General features: G+C 44.5%; 1 protein-coding gene across 5 annotated transcripts in view; it reads right to left on the reverse strand.

Annotated features, from left to right (window-relative positions):
* LOC137374374 (rho GTPase-activating protein 6) overlaps positions 1 to 23,714 on the reverse strand; it is a 642,504-nt gene that overhangs the window by 34,155 nt on the left and 584,635 nt on the right. For all 5 annotated transcript variants that reach the window (XM_068040369.1, XM_068040368.1, XM_068040371.1 and 2 more), the window contains 2 exons: positions 10,705 to 10,853; positions 7,149 to 7,328 (listed from right to left, as the gene is read on the reverse strand). In XM_068040369.1, the coding sequence (XP_067896470.1) occupies positions 7,149 to 7,328; positions 10,705 to 10,853 (329 nt within the window). The remainder of the gene's footprint in view (positions 1 to 7,148; positions 7,329 to 10,704; positions 10,854 to 23,714) is intronic.

The raw sequence follows: 23,714 nt of genomic DNA on the forward strand, positions 1-23,714 counted from the left end.
TGTGGGGGTGTGGCCTAATGAGGATGGAGGGTTCATGTGTAGGGGTGTGGCCTAAAGAGGATGGAGGGTTCATGTGTGGGGGTGTGGCCTAAAGAGGATGGAGGGTTCATGTGTGGGGGTGTGGCCTAATGAGGATGGAGGGTTCATGTGTAGGGGTGTAGCCTAATGAGGATGGAGGGTTCATGTGTGGGGGTGTGGCCTAAAGAGGATGGAGGGTTCATGTGTGGGGGTGTGGCCTAATGAGGATGGAGGGTTCATGTGTGGGGGTGTGGCCTAAAGAGGATGGAGGGTTCATGTGTGGGGGTGTGGCCTAATGAGGATGGAGGGTTCATGTGTGGGGGTGTGGCCTAATGAGGATGGAGGGCTCATGTGTGGGGATGTGGGGGAGCTCCTCCCGGCTTCAAATTAAGGTTTAATTACAAACATTAAAGCTTGTCTTTCCAGTGGCGGCCTTTACTGGTCCCTTTTATGTTGGCTGGTTTGGCTGCTAAGTGTCTGAAGAAACTAACCATAGTGGACATGGCACATGCTGTAGTAATTCACAATCTAATTTTGCAATGGAGGGGGAGGGAGCGGGTCAGAAATATACATTACATTCCGATTGCCTATGCAAAGGATCTAGCAACTGCTTCAGCAAAGCTCCCGAGACGCCTACAGATAAGCCCAAACCAAGTTAGCATTTTCCGAGTGCTAGCGAGACTACTAAGGCTATGGTATAGTGGGCAGGAAGTGCTTTACCTGTCATATTGGCAAGGACAAAAAAAAAAATCCTTTTCCCATACTTGAAGCAGCCTTAGAACACTTGCATATACACATATGGGCCCAATGCCTGATTAAGACCCCATTCCAAGGGCTGAATTTTCTTTGCCCGCCGTGAAACAAATGGCAGCCCACACATGGGCTGCCACTGCAATTTAGCGTGCAGTGGCTCATTTAAATATGTAGGGTGAGTTGCCTCCGCCGCCCCCCCCCCCACCCAAATCATATGGCAGGTGTGGCCTCAGCGACGATGTGAATGGCATCAGCTGCCTCTGTGCAGGCACTGGCACCATTTTTAAAAAGGCTGCCAGACCTGCCACACAAAACTGCAGAGATGAACCCTATACCCCTGCTGCACCGCAAATAAATTCTTGCCCATTTCCTCACCCCCCAAAACACAAATTGCAGAGTTGACTACCCCCCACACCAACTGCACAAAGTGCAGAGGTCACCCCTTACCTCCCACCTCCACACTACAAATGCAGAGTTGACCCCATTTCCCCCCCTCACCCCCACTACACTAAAAATCCTAAGATCCCCCCCTTTCCCATCAAAGTGGTGCTAGCTTTCCCTGAACAGGAAGGTGAAGGCACGAGTGCAGTCTGTTGCACTGAATGTCCGGCAGCCGGAAAGATTGCGGGTAATGGTATATAAACGTATCCATGTTAAATATTTAACGCCGGGCAGTGGGGAGCCACCACGGAGCCTCATTGCCGCTGCGAAGATCGGGCCCGGCAATCCCGGTGTCAGGCTCCATGGCCGGCTGCTGTGATCTTCCACGCTCCCCGCCAACCACGGAGCCCAACGTTGGGAGCTCAACAAAATTCAGCCCCAAGATTTTATAGCCCCGTGGCAGCTAGTGCATGTAAATCTCTGGGTCACTGATTCAACTGCAATGTTTAAAAAAGAACCAGTTAGATTCCTGATCTACCAGGAAACAGAGGATTACAAGCTTGGGGATAAACTGGGAGGGAGATAGAAAAGCTATCTAAGCACTTCCTAAACATAGATCTAAATGATGTGGCAGACTAAATAGCGTGGGCCAAAGGTGCCAAATTCAAGCAATACCGGCCTGGAGTTTCTGCATGATTTCTGCCCAGTAAACAACTTAATCTGGGTGGAATCAACTTCATTTAGCATAAAATATTACAGAACTTTGAGTAAATGACTTGCGCCCATAACTATTTTGTGCTCAAGTGTCCACGATATTCTACACTAGTTCAGCACAGCAGTCCCTCTGCTGAACCAGTATTGCCCACAAAACTGGTCATGCCCCCGTACCAAAAGGTGAGTTTCCACCAATTGCGCTCATTTTGGGGGAGGTCCATCACCAGATTCTCAGGTGCACAGGCACCTGTGGTCACATTAATCCAGCGTAAATCACCTGACCAGCAGTTTAATTGAAGCCACAGGTCTGGCCTACTGCTACAGAAATCAATTATTTTAAACAGAGTTACGTGCTGCTTCCCTTGCGGTCTCCCCACTCACTCTGAAGGGGATTTTTTTCCCTTACCTTTCATACACCACCCTTGCAACCTGAGGGCCCATTGGCCCTGCATCAGTCACATATTGGATTATGCTACTTGTTTACACCAATTCGTGGGAGATTTTATGTTTGGACTTGTATGAATGGGTTTACATGGAAACCTGGATGTAACTTCACCTTGGCAAAACTGCTGTAGAGAGGGGCACAATCAGCAAATTGTGCTGATGGAAATGACAGACCACAGACTTCAATCAGAAAGTTTGGTGTATAGGTATGGGCCAAATCCCACTTCTGAGTGTAGTGAGGAGGGGTCAAAGGGCTTTGCTCTTTTCTCTCTCTTTGTTTGACAACAGGTTTAATTCTTTCTTAAAGTGGATGTACTGGCTAATTCAGTAGATGTTTGATTACTTACATGCTATGATCAACCAATCAGACAGGTTTTCTTGAGTTAACAAAGAAATAGGTTAAGTTTGTTGTACCTAAACCAAACTAATAAAATACTAAATCGCCAACTTTCACTCACACACACATACTAGAGGTTTACATACAAATAGGTTACAGAGTGGGGAAAGGGAGATTGGTTGCATTAGAGTACATAAAAAAGGGTATACAGTCTGTGGCATTTGGTGATTTGGCTGGCTTCTAGCTGAATTCGGTGGCCCTGAGGCTTTTAGTTTGAAGAGGTAGATGACTGGTTCAGTGAGTCTCTGGAGGCACTGATGCGGATGACTTCCTCCAATGGGGTATGTGATTGTAGCCGGAGTATGTAAAAGTAGTCAGTCAACAGGCAGAGTTTGAAGCTTGTAAGCTGATAGAGAGAGAGAGAGAGAGAGAGAGAGAGAGAGAGAGAGAGAGAGAGAGAGAGAGAGAGAGAGAGAGAGAGAGAGAGAACCCCACTTAGGGTCTGCACGTGTCAGAGTTCAGAAGCTTCTCCTTTTGGCTGCAGACAAACACGAGCTTAAAACGAAAGATAGAGAGGGGCTTGTCACATGACTGTCACTCAGTGATTCAAACATAGCAGTTAGCAGTATTTCTTCTTCTTGCTAAAAAGAACAAGTAGTTCCCTTAAACTTCCTGGGTCTTGGTTCTTGCTGGGACATTAGCAGACATTTCATCTCCCTCTTCACAGTCCTTGCACGTAGGATAGTGTTGCAAATTAGGTGATCATCCTAAGCTGCTAGCAAAGTCATCTTTTTAAAAGAAATATAAATTCAGATCTCTAGTCAGTGGATTAAAGAAAATTATCATTCAACAAAACACATTGCTAGTCTCTTGCATGTTGCCAGGAAAAATGATGGGGGGCAGGTAACTAGTCTCATTTAAGAAACAGCTAGATGCTGCAATGGGAGCAAGGCTGAAATTTTGACAGAATGAGTTCAAATGGGCTGAAGGCTTTCTTCATCGAAACCTGTCTGATGCCCAGAATTCTTATGAGAGAGGTTCCTTGAGAGTTTTCATCTCCTCCAGTTTCACAAAAGGATTAAAATGTGGCTGTTCGGAATTGAACCAATTGTACTTTTGCCTCCAAGATTAAAGATTCAAATCGAGACAGACTATGAGTAATTTTACAACCAACATAGTAACAAGACATTCGTCCTAAATTCAAATTGCAAATGGACAGTCTGGCTTAGAGAGGGTATAAGGGAAGCAGATGTGAAAAGTTGAGAATTCATACTGTTCTAGAATGGGTAAGAAATTGCAATGGCTAGGTTGAGAGGATTTTACTCTGCATTTAACCGATGCTGTAACTCAACTAGCAATTATGTGATGACCACCTCTTGGTGAAAATACTGTGAAAAGATCAGTGTGAACAAGTCAACCATTTTGGGATAGAGGCAGACCCACCCCCACCCACTCAAAAAAAAAATTGACTATCTTTAACTACCTTTTTATCTTAACTCATATTTGCTGGTGTTTCAAAAAAATTCTGACACGATAATGTACTCAGTCAAGTCCACACTTTTAATTTACTAAAATAACTATAAATTAAAGCAGTACAAATCATAGGCTGACACTTTCTATGCGAGTGCTACACTGTGGGAAATGCCACCTTTTGGATCAGATGTTAAACCAAGGGACAGTCTGCCTCACAGGTAGATGGAAAACATCCCAAGGCACTTTTCGAAGATGAGCTGAGGAATTCTCCCTGTAGTAGTGAATGGCATTAAATAAATGCAAGTTCTTGCTATTTTTCTGTCTTTCTTAGTAGTAAAATACTGGAACACTCTCCCCAAAAACCTGTGGATACTGGTGTAATTGGAGCTTTCAAAACCGAGATAAATAGATTTTTGTTAGGTGTGGGTATCAAGGGTCATGGAGCAAGGTGAGTAAATGAAGTTGAGCTACAGAGCAGCCATGATCTTACTGAGCAGGCTTGATGGGCTGAATGGCCTGCTTTTGTTCCGATATAACTTCACTAGGAAACCTTTAAGAACTACAAAGCAAGAATCAAGAACAAATGGTTTTCTTTTACATTTCACAACTTAAGTATGTTTAAACCCTGAGCTGGTCACTAGAAATACTGAAAGGCTGCAAAGACGGACTCAGACTGCAACACTTGATATCTGCTTGATTTTCTGTACACACTGTCTTTTTAACATTTCAGGGAGGAGCATATTGCACAACCATTCCCAAGGCCAGGTCATGTACTTCAGTTAGCTGCTGCGGGTCATATATTCATAGCGGGTGAAAATGGTTGGCAATCGCTTTCCTCTGCACCGCACTATGTTAAATTGTCCCTAAAACAAGCCAGATGTTTCTTTGCTAGGGCTTAGTACAAATGTCAAAACGATAATATGCACTGTGGCCCCCACAGAGCTGAAGAGCTTGGAAACAAAACAGAACTGTGACTGGCTGCTCCTGAGTCAGCAGAGATTCATTACAAAGGAATTCACGGGCTGTGGTCCCACAAAACTTTCACCACAGGAGGAAGAAATTGTGAGTATGGAGTGTGGATTAGATAAAACAAATATTAACACAAAAGAATATCTTTAACTGTCTGGCCTTAACACAGAGGGATACCACCTGTTTTAAAACCATGCTAGTTATCAGCAATCACTATATTTAGAAGTTCACAGTATTTTAATATGATTTCATGACTACTGCTGCATTGGCAGGGACCTTTTTTTACGTGCTTTACAAATATGAGATTTTGGAATCGGAGTTGTGGTCTGCAGTAAGCAATTTCAAGAGGAAGCACCCCAAGCCATGGAAGTCACTCTTATAGTCCTGATTTTAACCTATCCAGATTGAAGGAATGATCCCTAGCACTTGGGTAAGTCATGGAGAAGGGGCTTCGGAAGGGGTGAAACCGAGGGCAGGCAATGTGTAAACTTTTCCTGTGCTTAGGACAGTCAAAAATAAGTAGAACCATTTACCTCTTGGGGCCTCTTTTGGCTCAGACCTCTCTTCCTGCTAGGTTGGGTGGAGGAAAAGCTACAACAGCTTCCCTGTACAGGCCTCTGGTTAAAATTGCAGTCAGATCCTGATGATGTCATGAAAGCCCAATCTGCATATTTAAAAAAAGGACCCTGCTGATTTTTAATAGGTGTTCTTCCAGCCTGCTCAGAGGAGCAGTTTAAAATCAGAACATTCAGGAAGAGAGTGGGACCTTGGCAAGTAAGCCCCATGAGTGATTTTAACTGCCGACCCGCCCAGATTAAAAATCTATCATACTACTTCAGTGCTTGTTGCAGATTTGCTCCAAGGTGTTGGATAGACAATTCTTCCCTGTTTCTGCTGCTCATTAAATTCCCGACACTACCATTCGAGTTGGGAGCCACTGATGTTGCTGTTTTGGTTTCCCATGTGTCAAAAGATTCCACCCCATCAGTAAGTTTGCTTTTCCTCCTCTGATTCTGTCGTCTTGAGTGGTTCTGCCTATACTTCGAGGATATAGATCTGCACCACTTACAGTCTGGTTGCAAATGGCAGTCAATATACAAATTATGCATGTGTGAAAAGCACTGCAATATGCATATGTTGTCAATGATGTTGAGAAACAATTGCACATATGTAAGCAGCACCTTTCATTTAAATAAATTTATGACAACAGCAGCACAATAAATTAAACATGCTACAAGTTTACTTGTAGTTTCTTTATCACCATAAAAGTAGGAGGCCAGAAGTCCAGGGAGATGCTGTCCAACATTGCAGAACAAAAAGGCTCCCTTACCTCACTACATTGGAAATTTGGTTCTACCTGTTTCTCCAGCTTGCCTTGAAAACTAAGGGTGACCCTTGATAATATGATTAAGGCCAACTCTGCTTTGCTCATCACCAATTAAGGATTAAATAAGTCAACTAAAATACTTCAAAAAGCAAAATACAGCAGATGCTGGAAATCTCAAAAAACAGCAAGTCAGTGAGAGAGGAGATAGGGTTAAAGTTTCAGGCCCATAGCCCTCCATAGAGATAGAAAGGGGAAGTGAATACTTCATGACCATAACCCTTCGCAGAATGGGTTTTGATGATCATCAATCTTGCCTTCCTCTCTCCACAGATACTGCCTGACCTGCTGAGTATTTCCAGCATTTTGTGTTTTTTTATTGAAATACCTCACTTCAAATCATTGAATGCCAACAATTTGAGTAGCAAACAACTGAAGCACTTACACAATGGCCATTGAGGAAAGCTTATGCATTTGAAAATTTTCTTTCACACTGGTTCGTGGAAAACTTTATAATTGAACTTTAGATGTTGTAAATTCTTTTTAATAGTAACAATGGTGCTCAGTGTCAAGACAAATTGTAAAATTTGCGAAACACTCAACCATGGAAATCATAATCGTTTGCAAGTCAATTGAATTTGAGATGCAAATTGTGGGAATTTGGAAGCCAGCGATAATCTCACATGTGAAATAGAAGGCAGCACAAGTGCTTGGTAAACAGAAATGTCCACTCACCATGAAGAGTGTCTCATAGTTTTCAATGATCTTCTGAACAACGTTGATGATGGCAGCACTCTCTTCGGCCCGAGCTGAACTTTGGACACTGAATTCCTTGTCTGTGCTCTTCTGTTTATGGAGGAGATTGGGGCCAAAGATTGTGGCAAGGTTAAGTGAAGTCATTTTGTTCCCAGTTACCTAAAAAGGAAGCAGGATGAAGTAGGAAATGCTGTTTAACTAGTTCAGCTAATCAATTAATGCAAAATCTGGTGGCCTCGATTTCAACCCTGCCTGCCAGGTGAGAATGGGGCTGGCAGTTAAATTGGTAATTTCACATCTGCCCCCTCAGTGTTCCCACCCACTGCCATTTTAACCCCTGGGAACCCAGTTGTGGGGAGCTCATCAATGCTTAAATGTCGGGGTCCAATGACTACATTCGGACGCTGACATGATTTTAGCTGCCAATCATGGCAATGGCCCCAGTCCTAGAGGCACCATTGAGAGCTGGAAGGAGGCAAGATTGTGGCGAAAAGAGGCCAGGTAAGTGAAAATTTTAATATTGTTTTTAAGGTTTGCTTGTGGGCCAAGAGTGCTCCTATTGGCCCCACAAGGAAACATTGGCCTTCCCTGCCCCCCCGATGACCTCCCCCCAATCTCAATCACCTGTTTCTTGCTGGCCAAAATCCTGTTCCCACCTGTCAATCTGCACATCATTCCCGATGGGTTCAGGCAGGAGTCCATCCTACAGGATGATAATGAGGACCAGGACTAGAATTACCTGGCCTCCTGCTGGCAACTCCGAGGGTTGGGTGGTGTTGCTGGGGGTCCCGTCCACCCTTGCACTGCACTACCTGCTGCACTCCCACACTCAAGTTAAAAATCTGGGCTTTTATTTTTATTAGATCCAAACCCAAACACAAGAAGCTAGTCATTGTCTAGTTTCCACACCTCCTGGTTGCCAATTAGAATTAGGAAAAAAACCTTAGACGCATCCATTACATTATGAGGGACCTCTGTTGAATTAACAAGACTAATATTATTATATTGCATTATTAAACTGAATTGATGCATTCAGGCACTCCTTTATAAAAGGCACAAGAGAAGCAAAACAGGGCATGAACTCCATAAGGATTAGCACAACCTGTTGTCACATTATTTGCAGGGTGACTGTAGTGGTCAGTTGCTAACGCAAGTACAGCATATAATTCAAAATGTGAGCATGTTTTCATGCTGGAGCTGATTGACTTGGAGTTTAAGGAGTAATTTTAACCTAATCTGCCTGGTGGGAATGAGGCTGGTTTGGGATGGATTTACACCTCAAGTTTCCTCTCCAGGCGAGTTAGATGAAAATTTGCTCCCCCCGCCCCCGCCTCACTCCCCACCAAAGTGGGGAAATATATCTTTGCCATAACTTGCCTTCTGAGCAGTACACGATGAACAACTATATGAAACAAATACAGGTGGATTGAGCTTTCTCATCCTTACTGTTGTCCCTAAGTGTATCTTTAATTTTACTGAGAGAGGGGAAAGAGAAATGGAAAAACGTGCCTGATAATTTATACACCAGTTTCAAGTTTCAAAAAAAGTTTTATCTGGGGCATTGATTACCCAGAGGACTTGAAGGGAAAGGATACATAATTGGGGACATTTTCAATACAATTCCCCTTCTACATCTCTGAGATATGATTTTTTCCATAATTACAACAGTGAATAAACTTCAAAAACAACTTCATTGGCTGTAAAACACTTTGGGAAGTCCTGTGGTTAGGAAAAGAGCTATAGAAATGCAAGTCCTTTCTTTTTAAGATTACATATTTTACCATATTTCAGATTAGGCCAAGACCTCAGATAGTTAGCCAACATGAACCAGGGTGTAATCAGTGGCAGATTGCACTGACAGGGTAGAATGGCATTCTCTCCATTCCTGGATGCTAACCCAAGGCTATCATCCATGTTTAACCCACAGCATGCAGCGCACAAAGTTCAGCAAACTCTTGGACTCTTCCTGAGCTGTTGCCCGGAGTGTAGGTGGCAAACTCAAATTGAAGGCCACTTCCTAGCTAGTGGGAGATTTAAATAAAACTGACTTCAATGGAAATAAAAATCGTCAGAGATGTAAAACGGGCTGCCAATTCCCTGTCGCCTGTTTTACCCTTTAGCAAAAGTCAAAATCTACCCCCAATATGAGAGGCATAGCAGGCGGAGCTATTTTTAATTGTGAGAAATATAAAATAGTTCAGTACCAGCTAACTACTTCACCTGTTGTGACCTTGTGGTGACACTGCAGCCATTACTGAATTTTATTTGAAAAATAAATGTTTATATTTTTAAGGAGGAATATTTTCTGCTGTTCCCTTAGCTCGGTTCTGCTACCCAGCTTGTTTAGGGATGTAGTCATGTAATCTTCCTTCCAGTGATTTGGCTGAGAAACATGCCCAACCCAAACCAGCCCCAGGTATCAAAATTTCAAATTACAGTCAGAACAAATGAATGAACTTGCATTTATATAGCCATCTTTCACAATCTCAGGATGTCTCATTGTGTTTTTACAGTGAATGAAGTACTTTTGAAGTGTAGTCACTGTTATAACTTGGGAAAAGCAGCAGCTAATTTGAACACAGCAAGCACCCACAAACATGCGATAATGACCAGATCATCTGTTTTAGTGACGCTGGTTGAGGGACAAATATTGGCCAGTACACCAGGGAGAACTGCCCTGTCCTTCTTTGAAATAGTACCATGGGATCTTTTATGCCCACCTGAGAGGGAGGCAAAAGAGACCTCATTTTAACATCTCATCCAATAGACACACCTCCAACAGTGCAGCACTCTTTCCGTATTTCACTAAATTGCCAGCCTAGATTTTGTGCTGAAGTCTCTGGAGTGGGACTTGAACCATTGACTTTCTGGCAGAAGTGAGAATGCTACCCACCGAGCCATAGCTGACACCTTGAAATCAGTCAAAATTTTGATTCCAAATTGGACCATTGGTCAGGGATCCTATGCGCAATCACATAAATTTGAAAGAAAACTTCAAATATACTTGTTCAAATATACTTATATACATGTCCAGGGTTAGAAAGTTTAAACTTTAAATTATTTTAAAGCAAGTTGGGACTGCTGCCAAACTCTGATAAGGCATGTTACTAGGATAATAATGACAATAAATTTGAACCATTCCTTGCTGCCAACCTAATGGAATTAAAGAGTGTACTGTTATTGTTAACTACAACAATTGCACTGTTAAATATGAAATAAATTAAACATTTATAAGTTTTACTTTGACATTTCCAGAAATTTGGATCAAATTAAATTTAAACTAGATTTTTTTTATATCTGATCCATCAATTCAATTGAATGGGAGCCAGGAGGAAATATATACACAGCTCAGTTCCAGGCACCATTATTGGGAGGAGGAAGGGGCAGAAAGAGGAAAAAGATAGGAGGGAAAGATGAGGGAGTACTTTGAGAATGCATTTGCAGGGTCTGTTAACTGTCGACAGCACTGGTACCATGACAACAAATCAATGCGCTCAATGGAATTCTGAAGCCTCTCAAGTCGATGCTGCCCTACCTCCTGTCCATCTTTATCCAAGCTGTCTTCAGCATGATTTGTTACCATGGCAAGGAACTCCATGAGTCTGTGGAGTGTGTCACAATTACACGGAGGCAGGAGGTAAATAAGAAGCTGCAAGGCACTGAGCTGTTCGTCCTGCTCCAGTACTAAGATAAAGAAAGACAGTTCCAGCGTTAAAGTCAATGTCACTGAGTTATAATATGAAATGAACAATGAAAGATCATGATTGTGATATTCCTATATTATAATTAAATCACAATAAAAATTGTATCCATCATCTCACTATGCACAACACTGGTTTTTCTACTTCAAATTGTTTGAAGTAAGCCGTATGCTTTGGACTCTGTTTAAAGATCTGAAGGAGGGAACTATTTGGCTTGGAACAGTAATCTTGTGCAGTCCACATCTCAGACTCCTTGCAAGTGGTCTTGTTAATTTGTGGCTTCTCAACAAAGGGGTGGGTAGGGATTAAAAAGTATTAAAGCAGTCAGGAACCACATTTATGTACAAAAATATGTTCGAATCAATGTTGGTAGCCCATGGTGGTAGTACGAGGGCAAAGGAACAAGTTGTCAGTACTGAAAGTCAGAGTCAAAATTATAATGTTTACTTCAGACATTTCTACTGTGTTTTCCTTTGAGAGTAGATTTTGTGTTCTGCTGTCCCTCTGTAATTCTGCATTTTAGCAGCTGTTGCCATAGTCCAGTCAGCTTCTGAGGTGAAAGCAGAGGTAGCGTGGATGTATCCAATTTTACAAGAGAAAATCCTAAAACTCTGGAACAAAGTCATATTTAAGTTTAACATTTTTAAACTCACTCACCCGACACATCATCCTCGGCAATAAATACATCTAGAACATTCTAATCCAATAGCTTACAATTTTAAAAATTTTGACCAACAGCTAGTCAAATCTACCAAAAGAAAGCAGCCACTTTTCACCCACTAACTAAGGGTATTGGGTGAAAAAATGGCTTAGACCAAAAAATGATCACGATGCACAATTAACCCGTGCCCATTCAAAACAGTGCAGGTAGTACGCAAACTTCGTGCTGCCCGCTAATTTAAGTGACAGTGGCATGCAACTCAGCATGAAGCTGCACACCTCAGCAGGGGTCCCATGTGCATGCAAGGCAAGCAGATTTAAAGCTAGCCTGCACTACTTGAAGCCAGCCTGCAACCCTTAAAGGAGGGGTGCATTCTGGCTTCAGGTCTCAGAACTGGTTAAGGAAGAGTTTATGAGCAGAAAGACGTGTGGGAATGGGCAACATGCCAGACAGCGTGTCCCAAGGTTCTCCGATGCAGTACTGAAGGCTGTGGTGCAGGAGATGAACAGAAGGAGAGAGGTCCTCTTGCCTCAGGGGGCCACGAAGATCTCCAGACAGACATTACAAAGGCAGTGGGAGCAGACAGGCATTGCAGTCACTGCCAGCAGTCTAGCCCGAGAACCTGGATGCAGTGCAGGAAGAAGTTTAATGATCTCACACAAGTGGTCAAGGTCAATGAATACATCTTTAAATGCTGTGTCCTTACAACTTCATTCAGAGTGAGTATCAACTGCCTCTATTAAGCATGACTCAGTCCTCACATTCATAGCCTCACCTCACCCTTAGCAATGCATCGAGCCTCAAAGCCACTGTCAGCTATTCAACCACGACGGGCACATCACCCAAATACATTGCACCACATTCATTGACGCACTTCCCTCTCTCCCGTAAGACAAGGTGCAGCACAACTGGAGGCAGAAACACCTAACCAGAAGGGAAAGGCAAGGCTGCATGTCCTTACCCACATGAGCTAACAGTGCTGGCCATCATAGCAGCAGCCATGACTGAAGCCTTGGCCAGCGGGTGGACTGAAACTGTCGAGGATGACCGTATGCTCCTATCTAATCCACTTTCACACATTCCACTTCTCTCTCACCCTACAATCTCTTCTGATTTACAAGCTGCAGAAGGTGTAAGCATGCACCTGCCATTTTACCCCTTTCTCTCACCCCAACCTTGCCCTTGTGCCTTATTCTTTCAGATATCCAAGAACTGCCATCTGGGGCATGAAGTGCAAGAGCAGCAGGACACTGTGAAGAAGAAACACCGTCACTCAATCTCACACAGAAATGCTTGCTGCATTGGCAGGCCTGGCAGAAAGCCTGATGTCATGGTCAAGGAGGAGTCCAGATCCAGGGTAGCACAGGGTTATGCGCAGAGCTTGAAGCCCATTCTTTCCAGCGCAGAAGCAGCGGCGAATCCATAAGAACACTTGCGGACACAAGCATGATGCAGCGTCTGATGGCCATGGCTCTGCTTCCGTTGCAGCATAAGCAGAAGTCACTCAACAACGGAATGCTGCAGTGGAAGCTCAGATTGCTGCCAACATGGCTGCGGGTAGCAGTGCCCAAAGCAGCTTCCAGGGTCTCACAGCAGTCCAGTTATCTGTGTTCCAATAGATTACTTGGATTGCACAGGCAACGCCACGGGGTAGTGGCAGTTGCTACATGGAGCACGAACCTATTGTCCTCTTTCAGGGTTGCTGCCACTCCACCAATTCCCCTGCTGTTGCCCATCAGCCAGCCAGCCCAGAGTCTACCACCCATGCATAAGTGGTTCAAAGCCGTGTTTCCTATGTCCAGAGCTTCTTGGGACATCCTGCAAGGTTGACTTCAGTCTCTCCCACTGAAAGTAAGCAACCTTCCATCAGCCATGCTTATACTACTGGGGTAGCACAGTGTAGGAGCCTTAGACCAGGTAAAGGCGCCAGGTATTAAGGGAATCCACAATGGTTATTAATTGCCTTTTGTATGGAATATTGAATGATTTGCAGGATAAAGTTGGTTTGGAATGGTTGTTTTGTGGTGGCTTTTATTTCAGCAGTGTGGCCAAGAGGACAGTAGAACGAGGTGATCAAGGACAGCCCAGCCAAAAAAGGGATGTGCTGGCTGTCTCTTCCCTTCATCCGGCTCCTCCTCTTGCTCTCAAGCTGCTTGCCATACCCTGGTGGCAAGAGGTATATCCCGTGATAGCTAGGTTGTGAAGCATGCAGCAGACGACCACAAATCAGGACCCATGCTCTGGCAAGTACTGCAGCGTGCTCTAGGCAGCAGAACTATTGCTTCAACAGACCAATGGACTGCTCTATGATGTTTCATGTGGCAGTATGGCTCTCAACTGTACTCATGCTGGTCAAATGTGGTTGGGTTGCCAAGCAGAGTCATGAGCCAAATATTAAGTGGATAGCTCTGGTCACCCAGCAGCCATCCTCAGTTTTGATGGAGGGGCTCAAATACTGAGCAAACAGTGAACTGGCACAGAATAAAAGCATCATGACTGCTGCAAGGATAACAGGCATTCACCTGCATGAGGTTCTGAGCATGGTCACATACCAACTGCACATTCGACAAGTGGTATGTTTTGCAGTACATCTCAGCATTTAGTAGGGGTTCCTGCACCTGTGTGTGCAGTAAATTGCACCCTACACCATGGGGAACTCTGCTATCCTAGCAAAGCCACGTTCATGCTCCACTATTTCTCTCTGGTCAGAGAGAACTCAACGAACTCCCCTCTCCTGGCATAATGAGCGAGTCACCTCTCATTAGCAGGGCTTGGTGAACTGGGAGAGGTCTGCTCCAGCCTGGAGATATTCAGGTCCACAGTCACCTTCAGGCAGAGGCAGCACCATCCTCGCCCTGCTCTGAGGCTGTAGATCTTGTTCTAAGAGGTACCAGATTTTCATGAGCACTTGCTTCACAAAAAGGAGATGATGCACACGCTGCTCTTGGCTTGGGTGGAGGTAAGAGAAATGCTCCTGGAAAACCCTTCTCCCACTCCGCCTCCTCTTTCTGTGAGCAACTTGTCCTTTTCCTTGCTGCCTCTGCTTCCTCTCATGCTGCAGCCCAAGGAGGATGATAACTATACCACCCATAAAGTGGTCTGACCGGAACCCTTGAAGTCAGAACCAAGGGCTTCTCCATGTGCAGCACTACTCCCTGTCAATTTCACCAGTTTTATACAACTCTGCACACCACCAAGCACTTCTAGAAATACAAACAGAGTCAGTAGAAGCAAATCAGCAACTAAGCTGAGAGTGGTTGAAGATCCCTTTAAATAGCACTTGGGAAGTGGAGGTCGCCACTGTTGCTGAACACATGCTCACCTGTGGGTGTTTAAGAGAGGGTGTTAACTGGAGTGGCGAGGTCAAAAATGGCAGCACTGGCATCAAATCAGCATTACACGCTGACTGAAGTCACAATCTGTCTACTCTGCATACTTCTGGCACATGCTCCTAAATGCCATGCTAACACCCTCACCAAGTGTGCGCACGCAGCACAGATGCCACTTTGGTAACAGAACAGCACCCACAATGCTACACAGCCCAATTTTGTGCCCATTAATTCTGGAACAGAAATTCTCTCACCCCCGATTCACTTTTCTCCATCACTGCTCTTTCTCTTAATCTTTCTCTCTCCCCCACTTATTGCTCATCATCTTCCCTTCTCAATTCCTTTCTGTTCCTCTTTCTCCCATGCATTCTTTTTTCCCTCCATCTCAGCCTTCCCTGATCACACCCTTATCTCTTTTCCTCCCTCCCTATCAGTCTCTTTTCCCCTGCCTCTCCAGTTTGTTTTTCTCCTTCCCGTTTCTCTCTTTATCTTCCCTTGTTTCTTCCCTCTCATCCGCCTCTGCTTTTTTTTCTCTGAGTCAGGTTCTCCCCTGGTTCTCCTACATGCTCTTTTTCTTATCCTCTCTTTGCCTTACTAATCTCTTTCCCTTCCACCCACTCCCCCATCCCTTCCTGTTCAGCTCTAGAAACACAGCAGGCTACTGAAGTCAGCCAGATGATGGTACTGACCAAGGTACAGCCAAGAGGACAGTGGAGAACAAGGCTACATAAGCAGCCCAAAAGGACATGGAAAGAGAAAACAAATCCTCTAAAACATAAGAAACAGGATCACTAGAGCAGCAACAGCAAACATGAGAGGAAAAGGGTAGGGCTGGGGTCTTCAAGAAAGTAAGCAAAAATATTCACCTTTTGTAAGCAATACTTCTGCTAATAGATATTTTTAACTTCGAGTGCAGTTTATGGCCATCATTTGTATAAATGGCCCAAAATTCATAGGGCCAACAGCATTATAAAATCCATGAGAAGCAGCCTATAAATCAGTCATTTGATTGAAACTGCCTGAAGCAGAAGACAAACAGAGCTACTGCTGCTCACTTGCACGGATTAGACAATATGTGAGCCCCAATTTTAACCCAACCCGCCAGGGTTCAGTTGAACTGTGTTTTACACTTACACCAGAATGCAAGTTGCTGGGTTGAATGATCAGCCAAGATCATGGTGAATGGCAGAGCAGGCTCAAAAGGCCGAATGGCTTACTCCTGCTCCTATTTTTCCATGTTTCTAAAATTGGGAAGAGTGAAAAGCAAGCGTCCTATCAATTCCCACTGGGTGGTCTTGGTTAAAAACCAGTTAAGTATGTGCATCCTGTTGCAATTTGCAACTTTTCTGTAGTTACAACATTTTGAAATGTGAATTTTTTTAGTGCATTTCAAAAAAAAACTGAGCTTCAATTAAACTGTCGAGGGACGGAGTTGCTTGGATTCTTCGTGATTGTGTATAATCCAGAGATCATGAGTTCAAATCCCACTTCGTAGTTTGGGATTTAAATTCATTTTTTTTTAAATCAGGTAATAAAAAGTTGGTATCAGTAAGTGAGCATGAAACTGACTTAAGTTGTGAAAGCCATTTGATTCAGAGTGACAGGAATTACAGCACAGAAGGAGGCTAATAAATCCCACTTCTGCTAGCTTTTACAGCTGATAGCTGTAATCCCATTTCTCTGTTATTTTTCCTGTTTTTATCTTAACATGTAATATCCTCATGATATATATTAATGACCTTGGCGTAGAGGGCACAATTACAAAATTTGTGGATGATATGAAACTTGGAAACATTGTGAACTATGAAGAGGATAGAGTAGAACTTCAAAAGGACGTTGACAAATTGGTGGAATGGACAGACAAGTGGCGGATGAAGTTCAATGCAGATAAATGTGAAGTGATTCATCTTGGTAGGAAGAACATTGAGAGACAATATAAAATAAAGGGTACAACTCTAAAGGGGTGCAGGAGCACAGGGACCTGGGTGTATGTTTGCACAAGTCATTGAAGGTGGCAGGACAGGTTGAGAGAGCAGTTAATAAAGCATACAGTATCCTGGGCTTTATTAATAGGGGCATAGAGTACAAGAGCAAGGAGGTTATTTTGAACTTATACAAGACACTAGATCAACCTCAGCTGGAGTATTGTGTTCAGTTCTGGGTGCCACACTTTAGGAAAGATGTGAAGGCACTGGAAAAAGTGCAGAAAAAACTTATGAGAATGGTTCCAAGGATGAGGAACTTCAGTTATGAAGATAGACTGGAGAAGTTGAGACTATTTTCTTTGAAGAGAAGGTTCAGAGGAAATTTGATAGAGGTATTCAGAATCATCAGGGGTCTGGGCAGAGTAGACATGGAGAAATTGTTTCCACTCATGAAAGGATCGAGAACAAGAGGGCACAGATTCAAAGTATTTGGCAAAAGAAGCAAAAGTGACATGAGGAAAAACATTTTCATGCAGCGAGTTCTTAAGGTCTGGAATGCACTGCCTGAGTGCATGGTGGAGGCAGGTTCAATCGAAGCATTCAAAAGGGAATTAGACTGTTACATAAAAAGGAAGAATTGGCAGTGTTACAGGGAGAAGGCAGCTGAATGGAATTAGGTGAATTACTCATTTGGAGAGCCAGTGTGGACATGATGGGCCGAATGGCCTCCTTCTATGCTGTAACAATTTTGTGCTGTAACACGCACAAAATAATAGATGTCCCTGGAAGTGAACTGACAGGCTTCAGTTCAATCGAATGATTCTAATAATGACATAATCTGGAACAGAAGCTCAAAGCAGTCTGCACTTGTTATTCTGCCGTTTCTGCTTTTGTTTAAAAGAAACTTTACTGAACAGGTATGCAATTTGCAGTATAGGTAAAATGGTAAAGGAGGAAGGACAATAAAGATGATATTAGAGCTGATTTTGTATCTCCATACCTGTACAACAGTGTGAACTAGTGGAAGGATTCACAGTCTGACAGGTCATGACGTAAATGCTCCTTCCATGACCATAATTATCTTTATACAGCTGATAGGGCGCTAAGTCCTATATAGCAGCAGGGTCTTAAGTGCTCCCTCAACCCATATGATGAGGGCGGCAGGGCCACTCATACCCACCGGGATTGAGTATCCCACTGGATGTCAATCCAAAATTCAAATTCGGAGCTTTGGCGTTCACTTGTCAGAAAAACCATACTGGAAATTGTGGGTAACCAAAGGTCTAATGAGTGTGAGAAACCTAAAATAATTAATTGTAATAAAGAAAAAGTACTGGAGAAATGAATGGGACTAAAAGCTAACAAATGCCCAAACTTTATGACCGACATCCTTAGGTGTTTAAACAGGTGGCTGCAGAGGTGATTTTGATCTTCCAAAATTCCCTATATTCTAGAATGGTCCCCCTGGATTGGAAGGAAGGGAGGGAGAGAAAGCAGAGAACCAGAGGCCAGTTAGCCTGATAACAGTAGTATGGATTAGTAATAGAATCTATCATTAAGGACCTTGTAACAGAGCACTTGGAAAATCACAATGTGATGAGGCAGAGCCAGCAGGCTTTTATGAAAGGGAAATAGTTTGGCAAATCTATCAGAGCTTTTGAGGGTGTAACTAGTAGGGTAGAACTAGCAGGGTAGATAAAGGGAAACTGGTGGATGTAGTACATCTGGATTTTCAGAAGGCATTCAATAAGGTGCTACACAAGCAGTTTTCATACAAGATAAGGGCACATGGAATTGGGGGTAATACATCAGCATGGATTGATGTTTGGTTAATGCAGGGGTTCTCAACCTTTTTGCTTCTGAGGCCCCAGCCTATGTTGGAAATTCCATGGACACCCTGCAACATTAAACAAGTTTTTTTTTATAGCTGCTTGGTGAAGGGAGGGAAGCAGCAGAGGCAGCTAACAGATGGTCTTAATCTTAGTGACAAAGAATAAGCTGCTTGCACTTGTTGGAGAAGTGGGTGGAGGAGACAGGGCGAGGGATTTAAGACTTATGGAATGAATGGTTTATAGTCTAAAAGATGATTTTCATTAATGCAACAGAGAGTAGGAAACTATTGTAGATATCGTTTTTTAATGCATCAGGTAAACAGCTATCTCATGTCATTTTCTTGTCCTTTTTTGCTGGTTTATCTCTTTCTCATTCCTGCTCCCTATTTAATTCAGTTCCACACACATTTAATGAGTCAATCAATTTTTTAAAAAAAATTCATTCTGGGATGTGGACGTCGCTGGCCAGGCCAGCACTTATTGCCCATCCCTAATTGCCCTCGGGAAGGTGGTGAGCTGCCTTCTTGAACCGCTGCAGTCCATTTGGGGTAGGTATACCCACAGTGCTGTTAGGAAGGGAGTTGCAGGATCTTGACCCAGGAACAGTGAAGGAACGGCGATATAGTTCCAAGTCAGGATGGTGTAAAAGTGCAAGAAAGTGTCTTGGAGGGGAACTTGCAGGTGGTGGCGTTCCCATGCATTTGCTGCCCTTGTCCTTCTAGTTGGTAGAGGTCGTGGGTTTGGAAGGTGCTGTCTAAGGAGCCTTGGTGCATTGCTGCAGTGCATCTTGTAGATGGTACACACTGCTGCCACTGTGCGTCAGGGATGGAGGGAGTGAATGTTTGTAGATGGGGTGCCAATCAAGCGGGCTGCTTTGTCCTGGATGGTGTCAAACTTCTTGAGTGTTGTTGGAGCTGCACCCATCCAGGCAAGTGGAGAGTATTCCATCACACTCCTGACTTGTGCCTTGTAGATGGTGGACAGGCTTTGGGGAGTCAGGAGGTGAGTTACTCGCCTCAGGATTCCTAGCCTCTGACCTACTCTTGTAGCCACAGTATTTATATGGCTACTTCAGTTCAGTTTCTGGTCAATGGTAGCCCCTAGGATGTTGATAGTGGGGGATTCAGCGATGGTAATGCCGTTGAATGTCAAGGGTAGATGGTTAGATTCTCTCTTGTTGGAGATGGTCATTGCCTGGCACTTGTGTGGCACGAATGTTACTTGCCACTTATCAGCCCAAGCCTGGATTTTATTTTTTATTTAGAGATACAGCACTGAAACAGGCCCTTCGGCCCACCGAGTCTGTGCCGACCAACAACGACCCTGTTATACTAACCCTACAGTAATCCCATATTCCCTACCACTTAGCTACACTCGGGGCAATTTACAATGGCCAATTTACCTAACGACCTGCAAGCCTTTGGCTGTGGGAGGAAACTGGAGCACCCGGTGAAAACCCAAGCGGTCACAGGGAGAACTTGCAAACTCCGCACAGGCAGTACCCAGAATCGAACCCGGGTCCCTGGAGCTGTGAGGCTGCGGTGCTAACCACTGCGCCGCCCTATATTGTCCAAGTCTTGCTACATTTCTACACGGACTGCTTCAGTACCTGAGGAGTCATGAATGGTGCTGAACATTGTGCAATCATCAGCGGACATCCCCACTTCTGACCTTATGATTGAAGGTAGGTCATTGATGAAGCAGCTGATGATGGTTGGACCTAGGACTGTACCATGAGGAACTCCTGCAGTGATGTCCTGAAGCTCAGATGATTGACCTCCAACAACCACAACCATCTTCCTTTGCGCTAGGTATGACTCCAGCCAGCGGAGGGTTTCCCCCCTGATTCCCATTGACCTCAGTTTTGCTAGGGCTCCTTGATGCCATACTCGGTCAAATGCTGCCTTAATGTCAAGGGCAGTCACTCTCACCTCACCTCTTAGTTCAGCTCTTTTGTCCATGTCTGACCCAAGGCTGTAATGAGGTCAGGAGCTGAGTGGCCCTGGCGGAACCCAAACTGAGCGTCACTGAGCAGGTTATTGCTAAGCAAATGCCGCTTGATGGCACTGTTGATGACACCTTCCATCACTTTACTGATGATTGAGAGTAGGCTGATGGGGTGGTAATTGGCCAGGTTGGACTTGTCCTGGTTTTAGTGTACACGATATACCTGGGCAATTTTCCACATTGCCGGGTAGATGCCAGTGTTGTAGCTGTACTGGAACAGCTTGGCTAGGGGCACGGCAGGTTCTGGAGCACAGGTCTTCAGTACTATTGCCGGAATATTGTCAGGGCCCATAGCTTTTGCAGTATCCAGTGCCTTCAGTCATTTCTTGATATCACGCAGAGTGAATCAAATTGGCTGAAGTCTGGCATCTGTGATGCTGGGGACTTCAGGAGGAGGCCGAGATGGATCATCAATTCGACACTTCTGGCTGAAGATTGTTGCAAATGCTTCAGCCTTATCTTTCGCACTGATGTGCTGGGCTCCCCTATCATTGAGGATGGGGATATTTGTGGAGCCACCTCCTCCAGTTAGTTATTTAATTGTCCACCACCATTCACGGCTGGATGTGGCAGGACTGCAGAACTTAGATTTGATCCGTTGGTTATGGGATCGCTTAGCTCTGTCTATCGCATGCTGCTTACGCAGTTTGGCACGCAGATAGTCCTGTGTTGTAGCTTCACCAGGTTGACACCTCATTTTGAGGTATGCCTGGTGCTGCTCCTGGCATGCCCTCCTGCACTCTTCATTGAACCAGGGTTGGTCTCCTGGCTTGATGGTAATGGTAGAGTGGGGGATATGCCAGGCCATGAGGTTACAGATTGTGGTTGAGTACAATTCTGCTGCTGCTGATGGCCCACAGCACCTCATGGATGCCCAGTTTTTCATTGCTAGATCTGTTTGAAATCTATCCCATCTAACACGGTGATAGTGCCACACAACACGATGGATGGTATCCTCAATGTGAAGGCGGGACTTCGTCTCCAGAAGGACTGTGCGGTGGTCACTCCCACCAATACAGTCATGGACAGAAGCATCTGCGGCAGGCAGATTGGTGAGGACAAGGTCAAGTATGTTTTTCCCTCGTGTTGGTTCCCTCACCACCTGCCGCAGACCCAGTCTAGCAGCTATGTCCTTTAGGACTCGGCCAGCTCGGTCAGTAGTGGTGCTTACGAGCCACTCTTGGTGATGGACATTGAAGTCCTACGCCCAGAGTACATTTTGTGCCCTTGCCACCCTCAGTGCTTCCTCCAAGTGGTGTTCAACATGGAGGAGTACTGAGTCATCAGCTAAGGGAGGGCAGTAGGTGGTAATCAGTAGGACATTACCTTGCCCATGTTTGACCTGATGCCATGAGACTTAATGGGGTCCAGAGTCAATGTTGAGGACTTCCAGGGCAACTCCCTCCCTACTGTATACCATTGTGCCACCACCTCTGCTAGGTCTGTCCTGCCGGTGGAACAGGACATACCCGGGGATGGTGATGGCAGTGTCTGGGACATTTTCTGTAAAGTATGATTCAGTGAGTATGACTATGTCAGGCTGTTGCTTGACTCATCTGTGGGACAGCTCTCCCAGCTTTGGCACAAGCCCCCAGATGTTAGTAAGGAGGACTTTGCAGGGTTGACAGGGCTGGATTTGCCGTTGTCGTTTCCGGTGCCTAGGGCGATGACGGGTGGTCCGTCCTGTTTCATTCCTTTTTATTGACTTTGTAGCGGTTAGGTACAACTGAGTGGCTTGCTAGGCCATTTCAGAGGGCATGCAAGAGTTAACCACATTACTGTGGGTCTGGAGTCACATGTAGGCCAGACCAGGTAAGGACAGCAGATTTCCTCCCCTAAAGGACATTAGTGAACCAGATGGGTTTTTACAACAATCGACAATGGTTTCATGGTCATCATTAGACTAGCTTTTAATTCCAGATTTATTAATTAAATTCAAATTTCACCTTCTGCTGTGGTGGGATTCGAACCCATGTCCCCAGAGAAATACTCTGGGTTACTCGTCCAGTGATAATACCACGACGCCACTGCCTACCCAGCAGTGAATGCTGAAGTCTCTTCACTGACTTGCAGAATTTGCTCCTGTGATTGTCCAAACAAGGTTACCAGTGGAAAGACTGGCTTCTCGTGTCCACTTGACTTACTACCCACTGGTTTTGGGTCTTCTTGAATTGTGTTAGTGTTGTGGGAGACTGGGGGCCAAGATCCATGCACACACAAGGCATAACATGTACATTACTTCACCTCTCCAAGCAGATAAGCACAGGAAAGGAAAGGAGCTCTGCAACTAATACTAAACACAACTGACTCCCATCATAACTATGAATCCTCCTGCAGTCCCCCCCATTCTGGTTTGGTTCTGTTTCAGTCGCTGCTAACTCCCACCACCTGCCTTTCATTTATTATTGGGGAAGTCCACTTGCATGTGTTCTTACCAGTGCAGCCCCTACATTGTATTGGACAGAGCAATATACCGTGCTGCTGCTGCTACCACAGCTGCTCCTTTCACCAGATCTCGGCATGACCCATCCCCTCTCTGCTGAGTCCTCCTCTGTCTTCTCCCACCCTAGAGCACACACACTCTGGCCACCCATCATTTCCTACAATTCTGAGACAGTGAACCAGACACATTGTATTCCCAGATAAGAGAACAACCCGGTGGCAGAGATGTTCCACCTGTTATAAAAGTGCTTCTATTTTTTTTGAGGATTCACAGTCAAACTGAAGAAATGTTGGACCAGCTTTTTTCCAAGATGGTCATCAAGAGGATACTGCCAGGACTTGTTTGACAACAACATTTACTGGTTGTCACATGACTCAAGTTAAAAATAAAACAGAAACCCCGGTAACTAAGGAAGATGTGTACAGAGAAGTGACAGGTCAGAAGGTGGACTTTCTGTTTCGGTTTCACTTTTGAATTGTTTGGAGTTGGGAATGAACTGTTTAAAAGAGGTTGGAGTTTTAAAAAATAACACTAAAGGACAGAACCCCAGCTCAGCCCAGCATATTCCATCTCTTTAAAATGTCTGCAGAAAAGGGAGAGAATGTCCAAGGAGAGAAGAGAATTCCCAAGGAAGAAGACTACAACCC

The sequence above is a fragment of the Heterodontus francisci genome, chromosome 10 (genome assembly GCF_036365525.1).
Source record: "Heterodontus francisci isolate sHetFra1 chromosome 10, sHetFra1.hap1, whole genome shotgun sequence".
Classification (NCBI taxonomy): domain Eukaryota; kingdom Metazoa; phylum Chordata; class Chondrichthyes; order Heterodontiformes; family Heterodontidae; genus Heterodontus; species Heterodontus francisci.